Source organism: Condylura cristata, unplaced genomic scaffold (assembly GCF_000260355.1).
Source record: "Condylura cristata isolate star-nosed mole 26May11 unplaced genomic scaffold, ConCri1.0 scaffold00005, whole genome shotgun sequence".
Classification (NCBI taxonomy): domain Eukaryota; kingdom Metazoa; phylum Chordata; class Mammalia; order Eulipotyphla; family Talpidae; genus Condylura; species Condylura cristata.
This window is the reverse complement of record NW_004567106.1, coordinates 7,647,217-7,671,136: the sequence shown is the minus strand read 5'-3', so window position 1 is coordinate 7,671,136 and position 23,920 is coordinate 7,647,217. Positions and strand designations below refer to the sequence as shown.

At 35.8% G+C, this 23,920-nt stretch overlaps 1 protein-coding gene across 3 annotated transcripts in view; it reads right to left on the bottom strand.

Annotated features, from left to right (window-relative positions):
• CDK14 (cyclin-dependent kinase 14) overlaps positions 1-23,920 on the bottom strand; it is a 530,627-nt gene that overhangs the window by 181,948 nt on the left and 324,759 nt on the right. For all 3 annotated transcript variants that reach the window (XM_012720955.1, XM_012720957.1, XM_012720956.1), the window contains one exon: positions 23,798-23,891. In XM_012720955.1, coding sequence (XP_012576409.1) covers positions 23,798-23,891 — 94 coding nt within the window. The remainder of the gene's footprint in view (positions 1-23,797; positions 23,892-23,920) is intronic.

The following is a 23,920-nucleotide window of genomic DNA, read 5'->3' as shown; positions in this document are numbered from 1 at the left end:
TATTTGAATTGAATGTTTTTAAGTTAATAAATCAAAAAAGATAGTAAGTTAAAAAAAATTAACTAGAACAGGATATTGATAAAGATAAGAAACTATAAAAACAACAGGATGTGAGCAAATTAAAAAAATCAATACCTTTATACAGGTGTTGATAATAAGGAATTTTTTTTTTTTGTAGTAAGGACTTTTTACCAAGGAGAATTATATTTCTGGAGGGAAAAAATGAGTATATGTCAAATTACTTTTTCCTCCCTGCTTCCATTAACTAGTCAGAATCCAAGTTTCCAGATGATCGCAGCCTAGGTAGTGGACAATGGCATATTAAAGAAGAATTAAAGAAGGGACTTTTGGGGAAGGGTAGATTCAACATTAAGTCAGGCGGTTCAGAACTAAAGAGAGCTCTGGGGAAAAGAAGCTCCAAGTTTCTTTCAGATTAAAATAAACATGGTCATGCTAATTGTGAACACAGGCAGCAGGCTGGAGCAGGCTGAATTCCCAGGCTATAGCAGGGCAATGGGGGTACAGTCTCAGGGTCCTGAATATCCACCTACAGAAATGACTGACACCATCTTCCACTGGAGTCACTAGGAGCGGCCTCGAGCCACCACAGCCTCTAGGTGGGACGAGGACAAGACTGACTGTCTTCAGATCCCAAACCACAGCCGCCCACATTGCCATCTGTTCAGTGCCATGTGGACCCTAAAAGCAAAATCCGGTTTGGTCCTAAAAATACTATATTGCCTCACAAGGAACCAGCCCTAGGGCTCTGCCTCACAGGTCCCTGCTTTAAATAACATTAATTAGACATGCTAGTTCTGTGTCAGAATGGAATGGTGGCCACACCCTGGAACATGAAGTTGTAAACCCTAAAAATCTGCCCAAATGTGTCATTTTATCCAAGTGTAGGAAACTCAGTTTTAAACTGCCCCTGCTCCAAAGTTCCCTTACCACAAGTCATAATCAGATTATAACTGGACAGGACATGTACTGTGATCTTGCTCTTCCTTTTACTCATAATGTGTGTGATGTTTGTCTTTAAGGAAGATGAATACACCATTTAATAATAAAATTGGTGTATTTATTTGCACGTGATTTTAGGAAACAAAATTCTGAAACAGTTATTGAGTTCTTTGGGCAGAAGTTAAGAACTGTTTCCTTTATCAGTGTAAATACCACCAGGCTCCAAATGTCCCTTCCCACTGACCTCTGTTGATATTGGACTATTTCTCCATTGCCAGCAGCATGATGTTAGTTTGTCAGTAAGATAGTCCTGCAGGGACCCTGGAAGAGGAGCAATCTTATAGATACACAGGCACCTGACCTCTGCAGCAGGCCACCAGTCCTGCACTCAGAGGCACTCACCCTCTAAGTTTCCAGCCCTAGCTAGAATTTCCAGTCCTAGCTAGAAGTTCCCTCCTTGCCCAACAGCATCCAGGATGGGACTTCTGCTTGCAACTGCCCTGCTCACCAGGCAAGGCCCACTGGCACTTCAAAAAAAGGCTCTCTTCTAGTTAGTTCTAGATGGCAATTCTTTACCACTAGGCTCTGCCCCTGGAGCTGTGGACCTGCTCTGGCTTGGGTGAGCTTCTCTACAAAACAGTGGACTTCAGTCACATCTTTTCAAGTGTGATCTGAATATAAACGTGGGGTAGGAAGCCCTTTCCGAGTTTGATGCTTCCTTGGGTTCTCTCTCTAAGCCTTAGGATAGTCTTTAGAATTCTCTTTTGTATCCTCTAGATAGCAAGTGTCTATAAATAGATGATAACTCCCTATTAAGCCATTCTGTTCAAATTACAGTCTAGCTCCAGATGGGGCCCTCATTGGTAGTCATGCATTATTTTATTTGTTTTCTTGAACCTGCCTCTGTAACATGGGAGTGGAGGAATGGAGGGTGTAGATGACACACTTAATTTATTTTCGACCTTAGAATTAAAGCATTCAGAATTTCACCACTGGACATAATTATTTTTTGTGGATATCTCTAATAAGGTTAAGGATGTTCTCAAATTTGTAGTTTAATGAGAATTTTGACCATGAATGGGGGTTGAACTTAGACTAATTCTTTTCTGCATCTAGTGAGATAATCATATTGATAACTTCATTCACCCACTAGCTTACTTACACAATACACAATAAAGAAATAATCCATCTATTGCTCCCTAGGTTGTGTTAATTCTGTTTCTTTTGAAGTACCCAAACTAATATACTAATTACTACACTTCGAATGCTCTTTAAGTCATAGAATCAATAACAGGGAGTGGGGGCAAGAGTGGAGGCCAGGTAGAGACTACTGCAATGACCAAGTAAGACATTACGGTGACCTAGATTAGCATGATGGATAATCATAGATCAACTCAAGACTGACTTTGAAACAGAAGTAACAGAACTAGCTGGTCAACTGGATGCACAGGATGAAGAGGGTAGAAATGAAGATCAATCCCTAAGTTGCTAGGTAGAGCCCCTAGCTAAGGGACATTGCCACCTGAGATAGAAAACTTAGGAGGGAAAGATCTAATTGATTTTGCGATAAGTCAAAAACCATGATTTTGATGGATTGTAGCTTATATATATATTTTTTAAAGATTTATTTATTTGTGCATACAGAACTGGGGTATAGGCCAGAGGCTCAGGGGCGGCGAGAGGCTTCACCAGAGACAGAGTGGGGAGCAGAATAGGCAGATCGACAAAGTACACTGCTGAGGGTAGCAGCGGGCGGGTCAGGCAAGGTCTGTGGTCACCTCCGGGGCAGGCGGGAATTGAACTCATGCGGCAGCAGCTTTAGATTCTCAGTGCTGTGCTTTAACCCGCTGCGCCACCAGGGAGGGCCTGTAGCTTATATTTTTATTAGACATTCAAGTGCATAGCATGATCTGGATTCTGGATCTGGAGACTACAACTCAGCATTTTACCACATGGTACCTTACTATCTGCTTTCTGGTTTCTCTCCCTACTATACAGCAGACAAATGAAGGTATGGACAATGTTGTTTATCTCCATATCCGGTTTTAACAGTATGAAATATGAAGTTAATATTTAGTAAATATGGTTGAATTAGTCCATGAATCCTAGTTCTAGCAAAGTTAATTAGGGGGGGGAATTTTAACAATGAGGGGAAAAATGCTATGGGAGGAAAATACTTACCAAAGCTACACAGTGATTAATGTAATTAGATAAAGGGAATCAGAAGATAAAAATAAGTATTATAAGGAAGGAAATATATTTTAAATAACATATTGAGGCACAAAGGGACTCATGACATTTGTTAAACTGTATAAGAGATATTACAACAAACAAAAATAACTATTATAGAGAAAGCAGAAAAAATCTGTAGAGATCATCAAAATAATCTAGTTTAGTGGTTCTCATTGGCATTTTATATTTTTAAAAGGGACACCAGGGCTACATAGACTTTGGAGGAATTTGGGGAAGGCCCTACAGGTGAGACTTCAAATATCATTCTATTACTAAAATTTTTCTGAAAGCTCTCTATCCTCTACCTTTATTCTAGAGCTGAAGAAATAAAATTCTGCATCTCCCATGTCCAATTACATATAGAAGCAAGACTAGAAGTCAGTTCCTCAAGCCCAGAGATAATAAGGTTTTGTTGCAGAATTCACCTAAAATAATCTTTGATGTAGGAAGTTTCCATTTACTCTCTTACCTCTAGAAGCAACAGTCCCATAAATTTATTAGACATGGTTATATCATTCATACTAGCTAAAACAGAGTAATGCAAAGAGAAAGAGACAACCACTGGGTTTAAATGCTCCTAACTCTGGTTATAGAAAAGACATGTGAATTATTTTAATGGAGGCAGCCCAAAGTACTGGGGTCAACCACCTTTGCTCCTCAAACATTGCAAGGAGGCAAATACACAAATTACTGCAACCTATCTTCACTTTTCCCCAGGGGTTTCAATGGGATCAATTAAATTGTCACTAGAAGGACAGACTAGTAGGGTAAAATTTAAGTCTCCTTTCATATGTACATATGAAAAATATATGCCATTCCCAAGAAAGAAAAGAGAGAGTTACAACTAAAGGCACTATCATATCATTTTATCTTTTTCTCCAACAGGTTATGCTGTAACACACTGTGGATAAAATCTCTTCATTTGCTTTCTTCTTTCTTTTTCTGAGTGATTTCTTTATCCTATCATCTGGAACGACAGGCTGCTATTATCAAAGCTGTGTCTCCTAAGAGTCAGTAGCAGGACTGAATTTCCTTTTTCATTATTTTTGGTAGAACATACAGACCTACGGGTAAGCTGTCTTCACTGATGCCTTAAAATTCTCACTAAGCTTCCTAAGGGGAAAGGAAGGTAATTAATCTGTCATTCCAGACAATGTACTGTTCTTTCACAATATTTAAAAGCATTTTTCATCGGGATAAAATTTATTACTGATAGTACCAGAAAAACAACAACAAAAGCATCTCTAATTAAAAGCTGTGACAGTACATAAAATAAATACTGAATTTTCAGAAATTCCAAGACTAAAACCCAAAACTAAAACAAAATCCCATATTTTTCCTACAAAATTGTCATTGTTAAGTCTGCATTTAGTTAAGAATTTCCAAAAACTGATCTATCATATGACTAAGTTGCCCCCATGAACTTATTCTAATGAAAAACAAAAACTGTTAACTGAAAATATTTAAATATGCTTTGTTTTTTACAGTGTGTAATACTTTTGCTAATATGTTGATTTCTTAGTAGACGTCCCAGAAGCACACGAAAAGCATGCATGGTCATCCTATTTACAAGTTGTTTTTCTGAACTTGTCTCTAAAAAAGAACTCTTCATCTAGATTATCTCCTATTTACAGGTTTAGGAAAGAGTGTCTTAACACATGTCTTCTTTTTGTCTTTTTCTATGTTCTCAGACATGCCTTAAATATTGTCAGGCAGCCCTGAAAAAAAACTATGAAACAGCCACCTGGGGTGCATGGAAGGAAAATGGAAAGAGTACTCTTATTTGCTACTGTAGCAACCAACATTTTAATAAACGATACTGATGGGAACCTTGGCATCTTTTTTCTATACTGACAGGAGAAGTCAAGTCCAACTCAAACTTTCTTATGGTCTATCTCCCTGCAATAAACATAAGGCTTGATTTGTCAGCCCATCTGATGCTATGGAAACAACATGGAGTAAATACACATCAGCAAGAAGTAAAGCATGGAGCAGGACCACATGAGAGGAGATGGTAAAAATACTGAGCAGTGAAGTGGAAGAGACATATTTGTGGTTTTTTTCACTACTATATGGTTTTGGAATGCTACATTCAAATTATTGTCTAGATTTCTGGACTTTGTCAAACTTAGTACCTGGCCCATCAGTGGATGTTAAATCAAGAGATGAGGGTTCTGTTAAGTCTTATTCATCATCCCCATATTCTGAGCAAAGGATAAGAAAGCAACTGACTGACAGATGCAGCACTGCAAGTTAGCCACAGTTGCTCCAGTGTGAGTTCAATCCCCAGACCAGAGGTGACCCACATGGTGTAGCAGACCTTTTCTGACCTACTTGCAGCTCCCTTCAGCAATGTACTTTATCGGTCTCCCTACTTTGCTCCCCACTCTGTCTCTGGTGAATCCTCTCACCACCCCTCCACCTCTGGCCTGTACTCCACTTCAGTGTGCATAAATAAATGAATCTTTAAAAAAGAAAACAAAACAATTGACTTATTTAAAAAACCCTATACTTTCTTGTAGCATTTTCATAAATAAAATCACTATTTTGGAAAACAGAAAACAAAGATATATATCAGTAGAGAAATGAATGTTATGTCATCATATGCTTCAGTTATTTTCCCCCAAATTGGTGTTAAATGATAAAATGACAGCTGAGACAAAATAGTTTACTAATAAATAATAATATTTTCAAGTTAGGAAATATTTATGCTTTAACAAATAGGCTACTTCATCTTAAAATTCAAAGATCATGATTTTCTTTTGAGGTCACTGATGTTTGTATGATGGACAATATGGTATAATACGTTTTGTCATTTTTTTTTTGAAGAAATATTGCTACAGATCTGCTCAAGTAAGTGAATGCTCCTATTTTAACAGTCCATACCAACTTAAATACAGAGAGAGAAAAACAATCATCAGCAATACCCCCCAATTCTATTCTGCACTTGCAAAGTACCAATTATAGGTCTTTAAAGCTTCAACTATAGATATGATATTGAATTGTGTGTGTGTGTGTATATACACATATATACACATACATGTGTATATATTTGTGTGTGTGTGCGTGTGTGTGTATATATATATTCCTTTGTTTTAGCACCTGGTATTTACTTATCTTTGAAATCGCTTACCCTCCCATGCCAATTTCTATTAAAATGCCAGGCAATACATATTTTTAATGCCTGGGTATACTATATTCCCTTCCACATAGTTGTCCACTAACAGAAAGAGGATAAAATTTATGAAGGAAGAATCTTACTTATAACTGACTCAGAACAGGAAAATATATATTACAGGCAGTATTCTGCTTTGATTCATCTACTGCATCCTTCCCCCTCACCCCCCCACTAGTAGACTTTAATTTTAAAGAGCAGTTTCAGGTTCACTGCAAAATTGAAGATATAGAGATTTCCCATATAACAGCATCTCTTATTTGCAAAAATTGAGTTTAATATTTAGAAAGTCGAACAGCACTATATTAGATTCATTTAATTCTTCTTTTGCTAGGAAGGTTACAATTTCACAAAAGTTATTGTTTCTCCCATTTCATCATATCCAATTTAACACAGTGGTAGATCAGGAAGATCAAAAATGTGGATGACCCACTCTCATTATTTATGCGCAAAATGATTTTCAGAAGAAAGGAAAGTAATAAGGAATTGGCAATCAAATTAATTTCCCCTATGATTTTAGCTTCCTCATTTGTTCAGAGAGGTGCTCCTGGTAATGAGTACTACAAAGAAAATTCAATGGCTGCTTTGCCAAATTTCTTCAAATTAGAAATCCACTGAAGTCCACTGCCGGTCATACCATCAGCACTCACAACTACTGAATGAACTGAATCTTATCCAAAAAGTCAATAATCACATTTAAATGTGCATATATTACTACTCAGCATGAAAGATAAGCAGTATTCCATTTTATAAGGCAAGATAGGCTCCAAGAAATGAGCCTAATATTCTTCAAAAAGGTTTTATTAACACTTTTTAGCTATTTGCTTTTCACTTGGCAAACATGAGACATTTTTAATACAGAATTTTACTTAGAGCAAGTTGATGGTAATTTGTTCTACAGAGTTTCAGTAAAATGAACTCTGCATCTGAATGTTAAATGCTATTTGCCTTTAGTGATTTACATACTAGTAGAACAAGGAACTACAAACTGAAGAAAAACAATAACTTAATTTTTTGTAAGCAAACAGAGGAAGAAAGGAAAATATCTTTATAAGTAGTGTTTATATTTTATTATTTATATATTTTGCATCATTCTTCATTTTGTGCATTTTTTTAATCTCAGTTGTAATCCCCGTGGACTTCCCACCACCACTTTACCCATGTGCCATCACCATAGTCCCGTGTGCTCTTCCCACCTATTTTGATCCTAATCCTCTCTCTAGCCCTGTAGAATGTCTCTGGCTTATAGTTCTTAATGCCATCTCCACAGAACTCCCTTAAAAGATGCACTTTAAAAAGAATACAGTGGAATTTCAGAAAAGCAGTCATCCTATCATTTTGAGTCTCTAAGCAGCAGAGTGTACACTAACATTTGATTTCTATTAAGTACTACTTTCTCCTCCACCCTTGCTCCAAAACCTAAACTCTGCTAGAAGAATAAGAGCACAGGCAATTCTACTTTAAGGTCAATAATCAAAAGAAAATGTTTGAGTAAAGAAACCAAAGGGACAATGAGTTTGTAGTTGGGAAATTAGAAAAAAATCTTGAGATGGTGAAACATTTATAATAGTTACAATGTTGGGTTAGACAACAGAGATAGAAGAGGAACAGATGTTTGATAGCATAGGACATGACTCTAAACTGATTCTTGAATCCTTTCCAAGGATTGGCCAACACAAAAAGCAAAACACAACAAGACTGACATTTGCTCTTGTCCTGGAAAAGAATATACTTTCAAACAGAGACTTGTTTTCATTGAAAATTTTAATATCCAGAGTTATCCAAAACTAACACAAGCCTGAATTTATATTGGTATGAGTGTTCGCCATAAAGTCCTTGAGTGGTAAAATTAAAATAGGCAGGTTTCAAAATTTTCCCCATATAACCACAGGCTGTACACTACCTAGAAAACATATGCCTGTCATTTTCAAGAAAAATGAGTGAAATAGAGGGCAAATTCAGCTCCAAGGACACATAATCTGTTAACTTGACTTAGGATAAAATTGTTCTCAGAGATGACATGCTCCAATGACTTGGGAAGATGATTTTGCGTGATAAATTTTAATCAAACAGCTATAGCTTTCTACCAAGATATATAATAATGGGATATGAGAGATCAATTTAGGAGAGAATGTTTTGAGGATTTTTTTTTTCTTGCAGGGGGCGGGCTGGTTAGAAGATGCAACAAGGTCATATTTTAAGTGAACTCAAACCTCACAGAAGGTACCCTTCCAGGTAGTATTTTTAGAAACATAAGAAAAAGTAGGTTGTAAAATGAGGTAGGGATATAGAATAGTATTCAAGAAATAAGGCCAAAAAGAAGCAATAATGCTGGGATATGGCAATTCAAATCTTTCTTGCATGTGTACAAGATTCTAATAACAGCTAATATTAGTCAGTCATATGGTGAAACTTAACCCCTAGACCACCAGGGAAGCCCCTATTTATATTGCTATGTGAAAGAAACCCCCAAATACTTGCTACAAGGGCAAGTGTTTTGGTCATATCAAAAATATCCTCCTAAGAAACACAATACTTAGTCATGTTCAATAGTCATTGCTTTATTCTTAAAAGGACATCTGCATTAAAAAGGCTTTATGGTAGCCACACCAGGTCAGACAATTTTAAGCATGCATAATGTCTTACAGTATGATGTGTATCTTTTAGAGTGAAAGTTCTTAACTTGGAGGACTAATCACCAGGAGCTTGTTAGAATGCACAGAGTTCTGTTACCTGAAAACTTAGAGGCAGAACCTACAGTGAGGCCCCAAGAATGCATATTCAGGAAATGACCAAATAAAGGACAACTACCAAAAGAAAGAGCATTTTGGTGAAAGAGTCACAGATAAGGATTTAATCTCACTTCTTATTAAACTGGTCTTCTTGAGTAAATCCGTATAATCTCTGAACATAACAGTGATCTAACTGGAAAGCATGAGTAATGGTTCCTACCCTTTGTTGGTCAAAGATCAAAGGAGCTCTATTAGTTTTCTATTTCTGTAGAACAAGTTACTACAAAATTTGGCAACTTGAAGTAGCGAACATCTGTTATCTCACAGTTTCTGCTAGTCAGGGGAATCCAGGCATACCTTAGCTAGGTGCCCCTGGCTCAATCTCTCACAAAAGGTAGCAATTAAAGTGTTAATTTAACTATAACTGTGACTTCACCTAAGGATCAACTGGGCAATTCTTCACTCCCAAGCATGTCCATTGTCAAACCTCAGGTCTTCACTAGCTGTTCCTTGACATGGTGGTCCCTTCACAAAACAACTTACAATGGACAGCTGGTCTTGTTCAGAGTGAAACAGTAAGAGAGGAAGAGCAGGAGAGAGGTAGCAATCTTTTTGCAACCTAGTTTCAAAAGAACATAGTCTGTCCATTAGCAGCAAGTAACTAATTCCAGTCCACACAAAGGAAGGAGATTACATTGAGCATAAATACTACAAAGTGGGATTATTGGGAGCTTTTTAGATGCTGCATACCACATCTATATGATGATCTAAAGCATAAAAGATTTATGTATGGAAGCATGCTGTGAATAGTAAGAAAAATTAAGGCAGAATTTGAGTTATGAAAATCTACTTAATGGATAACATTCTGGGAATCTGCTAAGAAGTGTCACCACCTCCTCACTTGCCTCAGAGTGTGACACTATGGCAGTATTTCACCATCTTTTTCAGTTTGACACATCTGTGAACTTGTTAGTCAAAAAAGGAAGAAAAGGAGAATGAGCAAATGAGGGAACTCATGACCCACCAAGTAACACTGTAACAATTCACACTTTCATACTTATTATGGGAGGTGGTATTACAATGGCTATAAGGAGTACAGGGGAAAAAAAAAATAATTAGGGCTTGATAAAACTGTTTCACAGATTGTTTTTTTCTTACAATGCTGTTTATCAGCTCAACTTGTTAATATATCCCGATGAAAATATATGTGGTTAGTCTAGCAGTTTTAAAACATGGCCTTAGCATTCTTGACACCTCTCCTCTAGAATTAGGGTCGATATCTCCTCCCCTTGCCCTGGGTGAAGGTTTGTTATGTCTTTGACCTACAGAAAATCACCACAGGACTTCTGAGGCTAAGAATAACCTGTTGTCATCTGGTACTCACAGAACACCAATTTTGGAATCCAACCACCAGACCACAAAGAAGCCCAAACTAGCCCACAGAGTGAGAATACATTCAATCGTACTTCTGCAACTTCTCATTGTTTCAACTCTGGCCCCTATTTGTGGGTCTCTCCCTGGGAGAGATGCCATTTCCAGAACTGCCCAGTTTAACCCTGGATTCTAACACTGGATTCTAACACTGAAACCATGATAGGTAACTTAAAAAAAAAAAAAATGGGGCCCTCCCTGGTGGCGCAGCAGATTAAAGCACTGCACTGAGAAACTAAAGCCACTTCCGCCTGAGTTCAATCCCCGCCTGCCCCGGATGTGACCACATGGCGTGGCAGACCTCTCCTGACCCGCCCGCAGCTCCCCTCAGCAGTGTACTTCATCGATCTGCCTGTTCTGCTTCCCGCTCTGTCTCTGGTGAATCCTCTCACCCTCGGCATCTCTGGCCTGTACCCCAGTTCTGTATGAATAAATAAATAAATCTTTAAAAAAAAAAATGACGGTTGTTCATTTAAGCTACCTCTATGAGGGGGATACATGACAAAGAGGTAACAGGAATAACCTGTGAGTAACCACACATTGACAAGAAGGTCATGTATAAGTATAATGTTGAAATGAAGAGGGATATGTTAGGTGGAAACATTTTCAAAATATTTAAGACTTATGCACAACAAGCCTGAGCCACTGTCTGCAGAAAAGTTTTTGATCCCTACTGCAACTGGAAAATGGTTCCAGATAGGATGGATATGACTAAAACACAATCCTAAGTAACTAAGACAGTTTCTATGGTCTGTATGGTCTAATAATGTCTCAGAACAATAATTGATAAACAAATTTGGTCAGGAACTGCCTCCACTTGTCACAGCGCCATCACGAACCACTTGGCATTATCCATTCCCTTTAGCACCTGCGCTCCCTCCCCTCCCCTCTCTCTTTCATTTAAGAATTGTGCACTTTGGCCCTCCCTGGTGGCGCAGCAGGTTAAAGCACTGCACTGAGAAGCTAAAGCCACCTCCACATGAGTTCGATTCCCACCTGCCCCGGAGGTGACCACATGGCGTGGCAGACCTCTCCTGGCCTGCCTGCTGCTCCCCTTGGCAGTGTACTTCGTTGATCTGCCTGTTCTGCTCCCACTCTGTCTCTGGTGAAGCCTCTCACCGCCCCTGAGCCTCTGGCCTGTACCCCAGTTCTGTATGTACAAATAAAATAAATCTTTAAAAAAAAAAAAAAAGAATTGTGCTCTTCTTTGTATCTTCTAATTCATTTTTTGTTCTTTATATTTATTCAAGTTTTCTTCTCCTTCCTTTCCTTTCTTTTTTCTTGTCTTTCAGAAAATGCTTTACATTCACAATTTTAAGGTACCATCATGTACCCTCCGGTTCCTGTCCACTCTACTTTTGATTCATGAAATATACATTCAAATGGATTTTGTGTCCTTTACATTACAAACATCCCGGTCTTTATCATTGAGAATTATTTTACATTTATAAAATGTATCAATTTTGATACATTATGGTAATAACACTAATTCAAATCCTCTTCATTTAGGAAATTCTCAAAGAACTTGTCTATGCTCAGTATTTCCAAATATTTACTATCTATTTAGTCTTTAAAAATCATTGCAGCCTGACTTTAAGTGTTCAACACTTTTGGAAGTATTCTCTTAGAAGTCACCAAACAATGCACATTCCTCAGCACCACTTCCTTCATAGATCTCTGTGTAGTGCCTGATGCACTTAATAAATCTCTCCTTGAAATTTTACTTTTGACTTTCGAAAAGTGTTCCCTGGCTCTCCAGAGAGAGAAAATTTCTCCATTCACTTCTAGACAAACATCTACTCTCGAAAACTCAAATATTTTCTATCACCTTCCCTATATAACATTCTTGGTGTTAAATTAGGAAGTCTACATAATTCCAACTTGAAACATACCACATGTGTACTTCAACCTTCCTTTGTCTGAAATGTTTCACACAAAACAAGGACTTCTTTTACATGAACGTTTAAATAAAAAGAATATTAGAATCATCTTGATGCACTAAGAATAATAATTCTAATTCACCAAACCCAGGCTTGAGAACTCCGATATTAATACTTTTATCATTAAGCACACAGAGTTGCTATTCTTTCTGCCTGAATTGGTCAGATTCCATGTATCTTGCACCTCACCACCTCATAAATACCGACTTCTGAGAAAGATCTCCTCAGATGCCATATGTCAAGCACCATCACTCTGCATCATTCATGAGACACATTATGTATTTATTTGTATATTGTCTCATTTCCCTTACAGGAGAATAGCAACTTTGTTTTGTGCCTGGTTATGTCCCCAGAACAAAGGGGAACATTCACCCAAGGTAAGTACATTATTAGTATTTACTGCAGGAATGAATAATTTTTTTAATTAATTTTTGAAAAACATCCTTGTTTATTTTTCACACTTTAGGATTTCTCCCTTCAGGTACAATCATATTTTACCCACCAAAGTGCCCACAGCTTTCCACCACACCCTTCTGCCCACCAACTCCTCTCCCTCCCCACCTGATTGTCTTAGATACATGGTCTGCTTTCAAGGGTCAGTCTTACACTCTGTCTTTGTCTAATCCTTTGTTTGGTTTCTCTAGATTCCACATATAAGAGAAACCCTCTGACATTTATCTTTCTCCTTCCGGCTCACTTCATTTGGAATAATCCCTTCCAGGGGAGAAATTTAAAAATTAACAATAGTATGAAAGAAATAATAATAATAATAATAAACTCTTCCAATTTAATCTATGTTGCCAAAATGGCATGAGCTTATCTTTTATGATTGCTCAGCAGTAGTACATTGTGCTTATGTACAATATCTCTTTGATTCACTCATCCGTTCAGGGGCATTTGGGTTGTTTCCGTATCTTGCCTATTACAAATAGTGCTGCTATAAACATAGGAGTGCAGGTTTCTTTTTGAATTAGTGTTTTCAGTGCAGGCTCTTTGGATCTATACCTAGGAATGGATTGCTGGGTCATATGGTAAGTCCATTTTTAGTCTTTTGTGGAATCTCCATAGCTTTCTATAAGGGGCTGGGTTTAATGTGAAAGCTAATGATTTAATTAAACTATTCTCACTTTCCATGTATAGAAACTTAACAAGATTGCAACGTAAATAATAACATTGGGGTAAAAATACTTTTGTCACCATGTGAGCCAATTTAAATCTTTATATAACAGTTGGTTAGTTTTGTTAAAAAAAGAGTTTCTATTCTAATAGACCACTGTCTTTATTTCTTAAGACAAATAGCCATACTGAAGTTTGATAAGAAAATTTTTATTATCTTATTAGCACAAAATTTTATTAGAAAAAGTATGTCACATATGAATCAATCTTTTTATTGTTCTGAAACCATTTTCTGGATTTTTTTTTTCATTTGATCTGAGTGGACATAAAGATAGTATGGGAGTTTTCAACCTTTTTTTTCCAGCACTGGGATCTATTTCACACATAAATGAAATCAAAGTCAGAACTGGAGGGGTTGAACTCTGTCCTACCTTAAGGTTACAACCACCTTCATTGCAGCAGTCCTGAGACATAGAGAATCCTGTCTCCTTTGAAAACTATGGACAGTCAAATTTTCCTGGTTAAGCCCAGGATGTATCTCAAGATATAATTCCTGTATCAGTTCATCCTTTATACCCTTCTCTTCCTCTAAGGCAAAGGCAGTTAAGTTTCTGAATACATAGACCGCTATATCTATATATAGATACCTGAGGAACATGCCGAGAGGACATAAGAAAGAAAGGGTTTTCATTAGCCTTCTTAAATACCAACAATATGTCTGAAGAAGAAATCAAGAAAACCATTTCATTTACAATTGTACCAAAAAAATGAAATACCTAACAATAAACCAAACAAAGGGTGTGAAAGAACTATACAAAGAACATTACACTATATTGTTAAAAGAAATAGAAGGGACAAAGAATAGAAAGACGCTGCCTGCTCATGGATTAGAAGAATTAATATTATCAAAATGGTTACCCTATCAAAAGCATTATATAGATTCAAAGAATTCCAATAAAAATCTCAATAGCATTCTTCAAAGAAATAGAACAACTATTGCTGAAATTCATATGGAATCCTCCAAAATTTTCAATAACTGAAGTTCTCCTGACTATAAAGAAGAATGGACTTCCAACTATACTACAAAGCCATAAAAATTAAAATAGCATGTTACTGGGCCAAAAACAAAGACACAAGCCAATGGAATTGAATTGAAAATTCATAAATAAAGCCACACATATATGATCAATAATCTATGACCAAGAAACAAAGAATATGCATGTAACAAGAATACTCTCTAATCTCTTCAATAAGTGGTGCTAGGAAAACTACACGCAAACGAATGAAACTAGACTACGATCTCATACCATATGTAAAAACCAACTCAAAATGGATAAAAGATTTGACTATAAGACCAAAACCATAAAATATATTGGAGAAAACACAGGCATGTGTTTAGAACACAGGCATATATGGAAGAAAACAACAGTTCATGACATACATCTCAGAAATATCTTTGAGGACTCATCCACAGAAGCAAAGAAAATGAAGGGACCACATCAAACCATAAAGATTCTTTCTGTATAGTAAAAGAGACAAAAATAAAAACAGAGACACTCTCCAGATTGGGAGAAAATATTTGCACTGTGTACAGCAGATAATTATCAAATATCTACAAAGAGCTTACACAACTCAACAAGAAATAAAGAAAACAACTCAGTTAAAATATGTGCAAAAGAGCTAAAAGAGACATTTCTCCAAAGAAGAAATGAAAATGGTCAACAAGCACATGCAAAAATATTCAACATCATTTGTAGTCAGGGAAATGAAAATCAAAACCACAATGAGATACCACATTACACTGGTGAGAATGACCCATTTTAAAAACCTGGCAGCATTTGTTTACAGACTGGTCCAACCGCAATGGAAAGCTGAATGAAGGACCTTCAAATTACTAAATATAGGTATATCATATAATTAGCAATTCTACTCCTAGGAATTTACCCAAAGAACACAAAAACATTAAATGAAAGGAAATCTGCATACCTATATTTATTACAGCACTAAATGTGGAAAAAGCCTAAATGCTCCAAAACAGAAGTTTGGTTCAAGAAGTCATGATATATGTGCACAGTGGAATACTACTCAGCAATCAAAAAAGATAAATCCATCCATTTGCAGCAATATGGATGAAGTTGAAGGGGATTATTCTCAGCGTTATTAGTCAGGAGGAAAAAGGAAGATATTGGATGGTTTCACAGGAGGAATACATAAACAAAAACAAACAAACAAAAAAAAAAAGGAGAAACATGCAGGTAACTATAGATCTGATGCAGGAAGAGGGATAACAACAAGGAAGCACACAAGGGACTATGGTAATGGTTCACAGGTGAGAGATTTACAGGAACTATACCTCAGGGGAGAAATCAAATAATGTACAAAAATAAACAATGATGTGAGGAAATTAAAAATGTTAATAAAAAAAATATGGGTTCTGACCTTAAAATCATTCTAGCCATCAGCTCAGCAGACCTAAGCTAATCTGTAGCTCCCTTTGAGAGATTCACTTCCATTCTCCTCCCTCAATACTCTGCTACTTGCCTTACCTTGACTTTTGTGTTACTGTACTGTTTCTTGGCCTTCCTCTCCACCATCCCACTACCATAATCATGAATGTCTCCTAAATTTAGGCAGAGCTCCACTATTTCTTCCTTTACCTTCTCATTATTTGAAAACAGTATGGTTTTGAAAGCCAATATTATGTGCTTTGGGTGAAAGGTTCCTTGATCCTCATCTTTTCCCTGATTCTGTTCTGTATAATTTTGTGCTGGACAAATCAGTGTCAGCTACTATCACTGAATGTCCAGTACCTGCACTCTCTTTCTCACCCCCTCCCCAGGCACTTTTTAAAGTCTGCATTATTTACAATGACCTGGAGAACCACTTAATTCTGTAAGTAGAAACTCGCTTTCTTCTGTATCACTTATACCCAATATGAATTGCAACATTTGTGCAACATCTTCATTATCTGACTTTCTGGAAGCTATTCAAATATAGCCCAGCTAAAAACACTTTTCAGGCAATAGTACAGTGTCTGTTGGTTTACCGCTGCCTGTAGGCACAGTGCCTGGCATGGCATAAACACCTAATAGTCCTTCTTCAAAGAGTAATTGAATGTGATAAGAATATGTGATGTATCATAAAAACCACAAATTACTCAATAACCACTTGGGCACATTTATAAGATATTATAGCATCATCAAAACAGTACTTTTCAAGTAGATACTAACAGCTTAGAAAATGCTCCCTATTTAAAATAATATAAAGATAAACTAAACACAAAAACCATAAATTTGCTATCAACCCAATTGTGAAAACCATACAAATAAAAAAAAATAGCACTCGCTATTTGTGAATGATTTTTTAAAAAATTTTCTCCTGGCACCCCCCTTTTTTAATAAAAACTTAATACTCTGGGGACCTGACTCGTGGAACATGGGTTAAAGTTTCAGCACTATCAAGCTACTGACAGTCACTGCAGCATGAATTTGATCTCCAGCTAGGGAGAGACCCACAGAACACAGACCTCTCCTATCTCACTCGCTGCTCCCCGCAGCAGTGTATTTCAGTAGATCTACCTATTCTGTCTCTGGTGAATCTTCTCACCCCCAAAACCTCTGGCCTACACCCCAGTTCTTATATGCATAAATAAATAAGTCTTTAAAACAAAAAACTTAATACTCCAAAAATAATCTGTCAACATGTACATAGCTATGCGCCTGACCATAGCCCTAAAGGGCTCAGGAACAAACTTTAAAAAGGCATTTGGTGCATGAAGGGAGGCATTATAATCTAGTTTGCTTTGCAGTGTTTTAATAAAATTGACTCAAAATTGTGTTTTAATAATTTCAAAATCCTTCAATCCAACCACTTCTCTACTTGTCAGTTTTTATGTAGCTGAATTTATTACTAGGCCATACTGTATTAATTTTGTTGAAACACAGTATTAACATTTCTCCTGTTAAAACATTATAGTGTCTCCTTATTTATTTATATTTTACATCATTGTTCATTTTTAAACAATATTTGCTTCTTTTCTCAGGTGTGGTCCCCACAGAATTCCCACCATCCACTCACCCTGCACCATCATCACAGTCCCTGTGCTCTTCCCTCTCTCCTTTTGATCTCTCTCTCCCCTTTCCTCACAGAACATCTCTGGTTTATAGTTGTCTATTTTTGTTGTGTTGTGTTTTCTGTTATGTTTTTGATGCCTTGTTGATTCTTCTTTATCACTTATATCCCCTATAAGTGGAACTATCTGGTATTTTTCTTTTCCCTTCTGACTTATTTCACTAGGCATTATTCCTTCTAGTTCCATCCAGTGCCTTGTTATTTTGCAGATTAAATGAGATTAAAGACCTTGACCTATCAAACCCAGTCTTGGTTATCCAACCTTACCTTTGACCCAGACAGGACAAACTCCCATTGCGACCTTTCTTCTCCTATACCATTGCCTGGTGTCCTTATTTCAATTCAAATAATCCTTTAATGCTTGACTAAAAATTTTCTCAGCAATATTCTCTTTAAATACAAATAACCCTTATATAAATTCTATACTATCATGTACTTCAGATTTAAAAAAGGTTAGCACTATAAAACATTATTGAAATCATTTAGATCAATTTCTCCTTATGTTGTCACAGAAATTACCATCCAATTAAAAATGGTGTTTTTTGAAACAAGCAAGCAAAAGTCCACTTAGGTCTAGAACCTAATATTTAACTCTTAAGAGTTCTATATTTTACTAATATAAAATCCACTATTATTACCAGATTTCCCATCTGCTAATCAATTATTCACGACACCATTATTAAAGGTATATCATGCTTGCCTAAATTGGTATTTTATTTTCCGCAAGGCAGATAGGATGGCCCACAATTCCTTTATATGTCCACTTTACTTAGTGCTATTCCATATACTAAGTCCATTTTACTTAGAGAGTACTGAAGAAGTGCAGTGTTAAGGACCTCAAGCAACTCTGGCAATAGTGGTGATGATGCAAATCTGTGATACCAATATTCTATTTTCTAATCCAGTTATACGGTGATGACCACCAGAGGAAAAGGTATCAAGTTCCTGAGAGTCTATCTAGCTTTGTCAATCATGAACTCTCAGGGTAATGGCTCCAGCTAAGATCTTAAGATGGGAGCATCAGGAAAGGAAACCAAAGATTAGGAATGGATCTGCAAAGTATGTTTCTAAAGACAAGTCACTGCAGAGGCTCAAGGAAGTTTCTGACTCAAAAGTCGGGCTGAGCAGTAGGAGCTTTCAACATTGCAAGTGGTTTTCATGTACGTATTCAACTAAATATATACACACGTTTTTAAGTTGTGTAGATAAGAGGAATATCTGCACAACTGTACCAAACAAATAGTGGGCAACAGATCAATGAACAACTGGATGAAATTCCATTGCAAGTCAGAAGACTGAGGAGACAGGGCAATGTTACACTCTCCAAGTTATCGATATTCAAAGGCAGAAGAACCAAGACAGACCCCCCAAATGGCATCATGCCAGCACCCCTGTTGTGACTACTGTACACTGGGCCATGAGCCACACAAACCCAGAAGCATCTGCCAAAGGTCTCAGGCAGCTGTGCAAGCGCGCTCTGACATTTGTTCAGCTGTTGTGAAGTGAGAAGGATGCATATGCCCAAGATTCCAACAAGCATTTTTTTTCTTCATTTCAGAACAATATGATTAGAATGCATTTTTAAAAATTTATTCTGATTTTACCATTGTGAATATAAATTTATATGGATGAATGCATCTACTGCTTATCTCCACCACTAATAGAATATATCATACCACTCTAAGAAATGGGTAATGCTGAGCAAATGAAAATAAATTACTCTTTTCACCTAAGAACAGAACTATTGCTTAAAGAGGCAGGTGCCCTTCACCAGGCAATTCAAAATGTCTTTTTTTTATAATCATTTGTCAAAATTCCATCACGTTCCTTCTCCCCTTTCATACATATGAGCATCACAATTTCAAGGAAAATGATTTAATGGTAAAATCTCAGATTGTAGCATAGCCAGCTCACTTTATATCTATCAATAGAGTTACTACATTGTAGAAATGAATTCAGTGGACATGTTAAAAATATGACCTGATACTGTCCTCCAAAGGAGAAAAAAATAACAAAACGGAAAAGAAAATTATAAAGACTTTACTGCCAATCTTTGTTGGCTTTCGCATTTATTATAAAAACTCAGTGTGTAGGAGTTAATTATATTAGTTATCTTGGGTATAACAAGCTATTAATTTTGTGCTTCACAGTTATTAACCACCTTTCTATATGCCATTCACAAGTGAATGAATGGGCTTAATCCGTGTATTAAAACACAAAACAAACCAAATAATCCCATGTTTCATGACTTTTCAAAATTGATTATCTACTTGGCAATGCTTTACTAGAGGCCAGATACATAACTGCCACTTTAAAAAAGAATCTCTGGCAGTTTATATGAGAAGCTTTTTAAAGTGGATTTAATCAGACTTTAATAGTCATTTCTCTTAAGACCAGACATAAAAGGTTACTAAGGAAAAGCATATTTTTCCAGTGATTCAACCATATTGGATAAGTCAAATTTCTTCCAATGATAATACACTCCTCAGAGAATCTGCTTTTGTTTAGTGTGACGTAGAGTGAGGCTTTGAAAATTTAAACATTTCGAAGGAATAAAATATTTAAGTTGATAACATTTACTGTCTAAAGGAGTTTGTAAGTTTCCTTTTTTGGACATGCTTAATACTTAAAATGTAATAACGCTATTTAATTCTAAAACAGCAGTTTTATATAGATAATGATCTTTATCTCCTGATTATCAAAGGATATATTACTTGTAAGAAGCATTACATGTGTAACATAATTTCCAGTAAGTGAAATTTATTGTCATCAGTTATGATGTTTATCTGAATCTTAAAATGAAGAAACCAGACAAACCTTAGCATAAGAGTATCTCTGCTCAAACAAGCAAACATCAGCTACATGTGCCAAGATACCCAGCAGACATTTACTGTGAATTTTTGTTGATTATTAAAGTCTAATCACAGAGCAAAGGTCTTTGCATGCCCATAAAATTAGGAGACTGCTGTCATAAAATTAAGAATTATTAGAAAAATTTCTGCACAGGAAGCAATTTAATAAGAGAGTACCTATTTTAGTTCTATTTAGATAGTACTCATATTGCGAAAGTATTATGTAAAATATAAACTTTGAATAAGTTGTAGTGGTAAACTATGCTTTCATGAAACTCATGTTTTAGTTCTACTGCTATACAATATACCTCATTTTATAAGCTTTTATTTTTCTTTTAAATTCATCCTGAAATAATATAATAGAGAGATTTCTGATTCCCAGTTGAAGTTTTCTGATTTCAAATATACTAATGATGTTAGCATATAAATATCAGTAATTAGATAAGATTGCATAAGTATCCATCAACAGCTATCAGAGGGGGGAGAGTTATGTGAAATCTAAAATTTTTGGAAATTACTCTGAGTATAATTAAGTCGTATTGTTATCATACTTGAGCTTTAAATAAATTAAAAAGCCAAATATTTTAAGATGTGTTTGAACATAAATAGCTATGTGATGCAAATGGTAGCCCATTAAAAATCCTTTTCCTGTCTTATTTCCAATAAGGAAATACAATATAGGAAAAAGTTTACTATATTTTAAAGAAAATAACTGAAAATTTTTTTACTTTGGAAATTTATGCTTGAGTGAAAAAAAAGTGCTCATAAAATTGCACATGTATGTGAAAGGCCACAAGTATGAATGAGATATAATTTATTCTACAATGGAAAAGCTCAATTTTACATTACTTATTTGTAATATAATTTATAGGTTCAATATAATTTCAGTGAAACCAGTAAGAGATTTTCTTGGAAACAAGGAGAAGATGGTATTTCATGAGTTGGAAAGGACAGATGTGTAAGAAAAGTTAATAGATTTATAAAAATTAAATTCTTATTTAAGACTTTCAATCATAATAATCATTTTATAGCAACAATTATATAATTGATATGTTATTTATAGTAAGATAAATACAAAGAATATCGCTGATGGCATTCATAATAGTTAAAAACTGTAAACAAGCTATCATTTGGGAATAATTAAGCAAATAATATCTCATTCGTGCAATGATACACTCCCCTGTCATTAAGAATGATGATACATTTTGGATTCATTTTCCAATGAGATAGGCAAGTTCCAATGAAAAAGGAAAGTTACAAAATAGCATACAAGACATAACTGAATTATTTAAGCTTTTAGGCTTATTTTTAGCTTTTATACTTTTTGATATTATTGGAACAAATCATGATAACAGTACACTTTTTAAATCAAGACACATGAACATTTTTGTGTACAAATTTATGGGTAGATCCTGAAATAAAGTGGATAGAAAAAGCTTATAGGTGAAGAATCCATAGCATAAGACTTGAAGATGATTTCCATAATGTTAGGGACTTTGCAGTCTGGAAAACACTACACTGTGTAGAGGAATCACATGAGCTTTACTTTCTGGTTTCTACTGTCCTTTTTTGATTGCTAGTATAAAGGTGAACACAGCAGTGAGGTGGTCTCATTCACATTACTATACCTTTCCTCAGTCCTTGCACTTATGAAAGCTAAACTTTCATGCTGTACTTGCATAACTAAAGTGAATACTAATCCAATAAGTACATCTCTTGACACTGTCCCAGTGATTTTATATGAGAAAGAAAGGAAAGGAAAAAGGAAAGAGAGGAAAAGTATAATAATGTGGCTTATTGTTACAATGTACAAAGTCTAAATTCTTATAATAAAACCTTAATTTGCCTGCCTGAGTCCATGCTTTAAATAATAGATTTATATGAGTACTATTTGGAAGTTCTATTGCATAAAAATATTTGTCATAAAAATTATTTGACAAAAATAATGACATATTTATGGACTATTTATAATATAATTTATAAATATAATATTTATGGAGTACTAGGCATAGTTTTAGATGCATTTTAGGTATACTAAGTCAATTGTTCTGATGAAGGAATTAAACCTATGAGGTGGGTGCTATTATAATGCTTCATTTCATCTGTAGGGAAATGAAGGCTCAGGGAACTGTAATCTCTTGCCCTGGTTGATAGAGTGGGTAATAAACTCAGAACATCTAGCTCCAGAAGATAGTTTGTTACTTTTTGTAGATTTATAGAAATTTAAATATAATATGGATAATTCCTTTATACCTCTACCCAGTTACTCCTCTTGTTAAAATCCTGCATTATATGGTATAACTAAGGAACATGAAGTGGTCTGCTGACAGGAACTAACCTTCACACTAACCTGGATTATACTAGTTTCCTACCATTGCTCATTCTGTGTTTCAGGATCCCATTCAGGAAGTGACTCTGGATTGTGGGGTATCCCCAGTCTCCTCTGGGGCTGTGATAGTTTCTCAGAATTGTCTTTGATGATCATGATAGTCTTGAAGAGTACTAGTCAAGGGTGTTGTGAAGAACATTCCTCAGTTTGGGTTTATGAGATTTGTTTTTTCATGATTAGGATGGTGCTGTGATTTTGGGAGGCAGATTTGAGATGAAGTGCTGTTCTATACACATTGTGTCAGGGACACTCGCTGTCATCACGGCTAACCCCTAATGATACAGCCTCACAAACCTGGTTCAGGAAGTTTGTCTGGTTCCTTCATTTAAAATTACTGCTCTCCTCTCCTTTCTATGGTCTACTTTAAGGGGAAAAGTTACTAATTAAAGCTCATTTTAAGGGGTATGAATGGCGGGAACTAAGTGCCACCTACTTGGAGCAGGAAACAGGGTATTTATAATTATTTGTACTTCCTCTGTGACAGCTCTCATTTTCACCCCCTATTCTAAGCTACGTCTTACATTTTATCCTTTTTTTTTTTTACCACCTTAGCATACTATTCATGTACAGTAATGAAAAAACACAACTCTTTAACTAATTCTTGCTTTTTCTAGGTTCCAAAAATATATTAGAATTAAATCTGACCTCAAATACATTTGTTTAAAATTATTTTCCACTGGCTATTCTAAAATGTGTCACTAAAAGACAAATTAGAAACCAATGAATTTAATACAAAGTGCGTTAAGGACAATGTCTGGAACACAATAAATACCCTATAAACATAAGTTATTATTTTTATAAAATCATCTTCATGCCAGAGTACTTCATAAATAGCTTACCAGAAATATTCGTTCAAGTTGGTCCTGGATGTCTTTCATTCCTGGAAAAGCAGCAACTCCTTGGATCATTTCAACAAAGATGCAGCCAACTCCCCTAAAAAGTGAAGAAAGCATTGTTAAAAA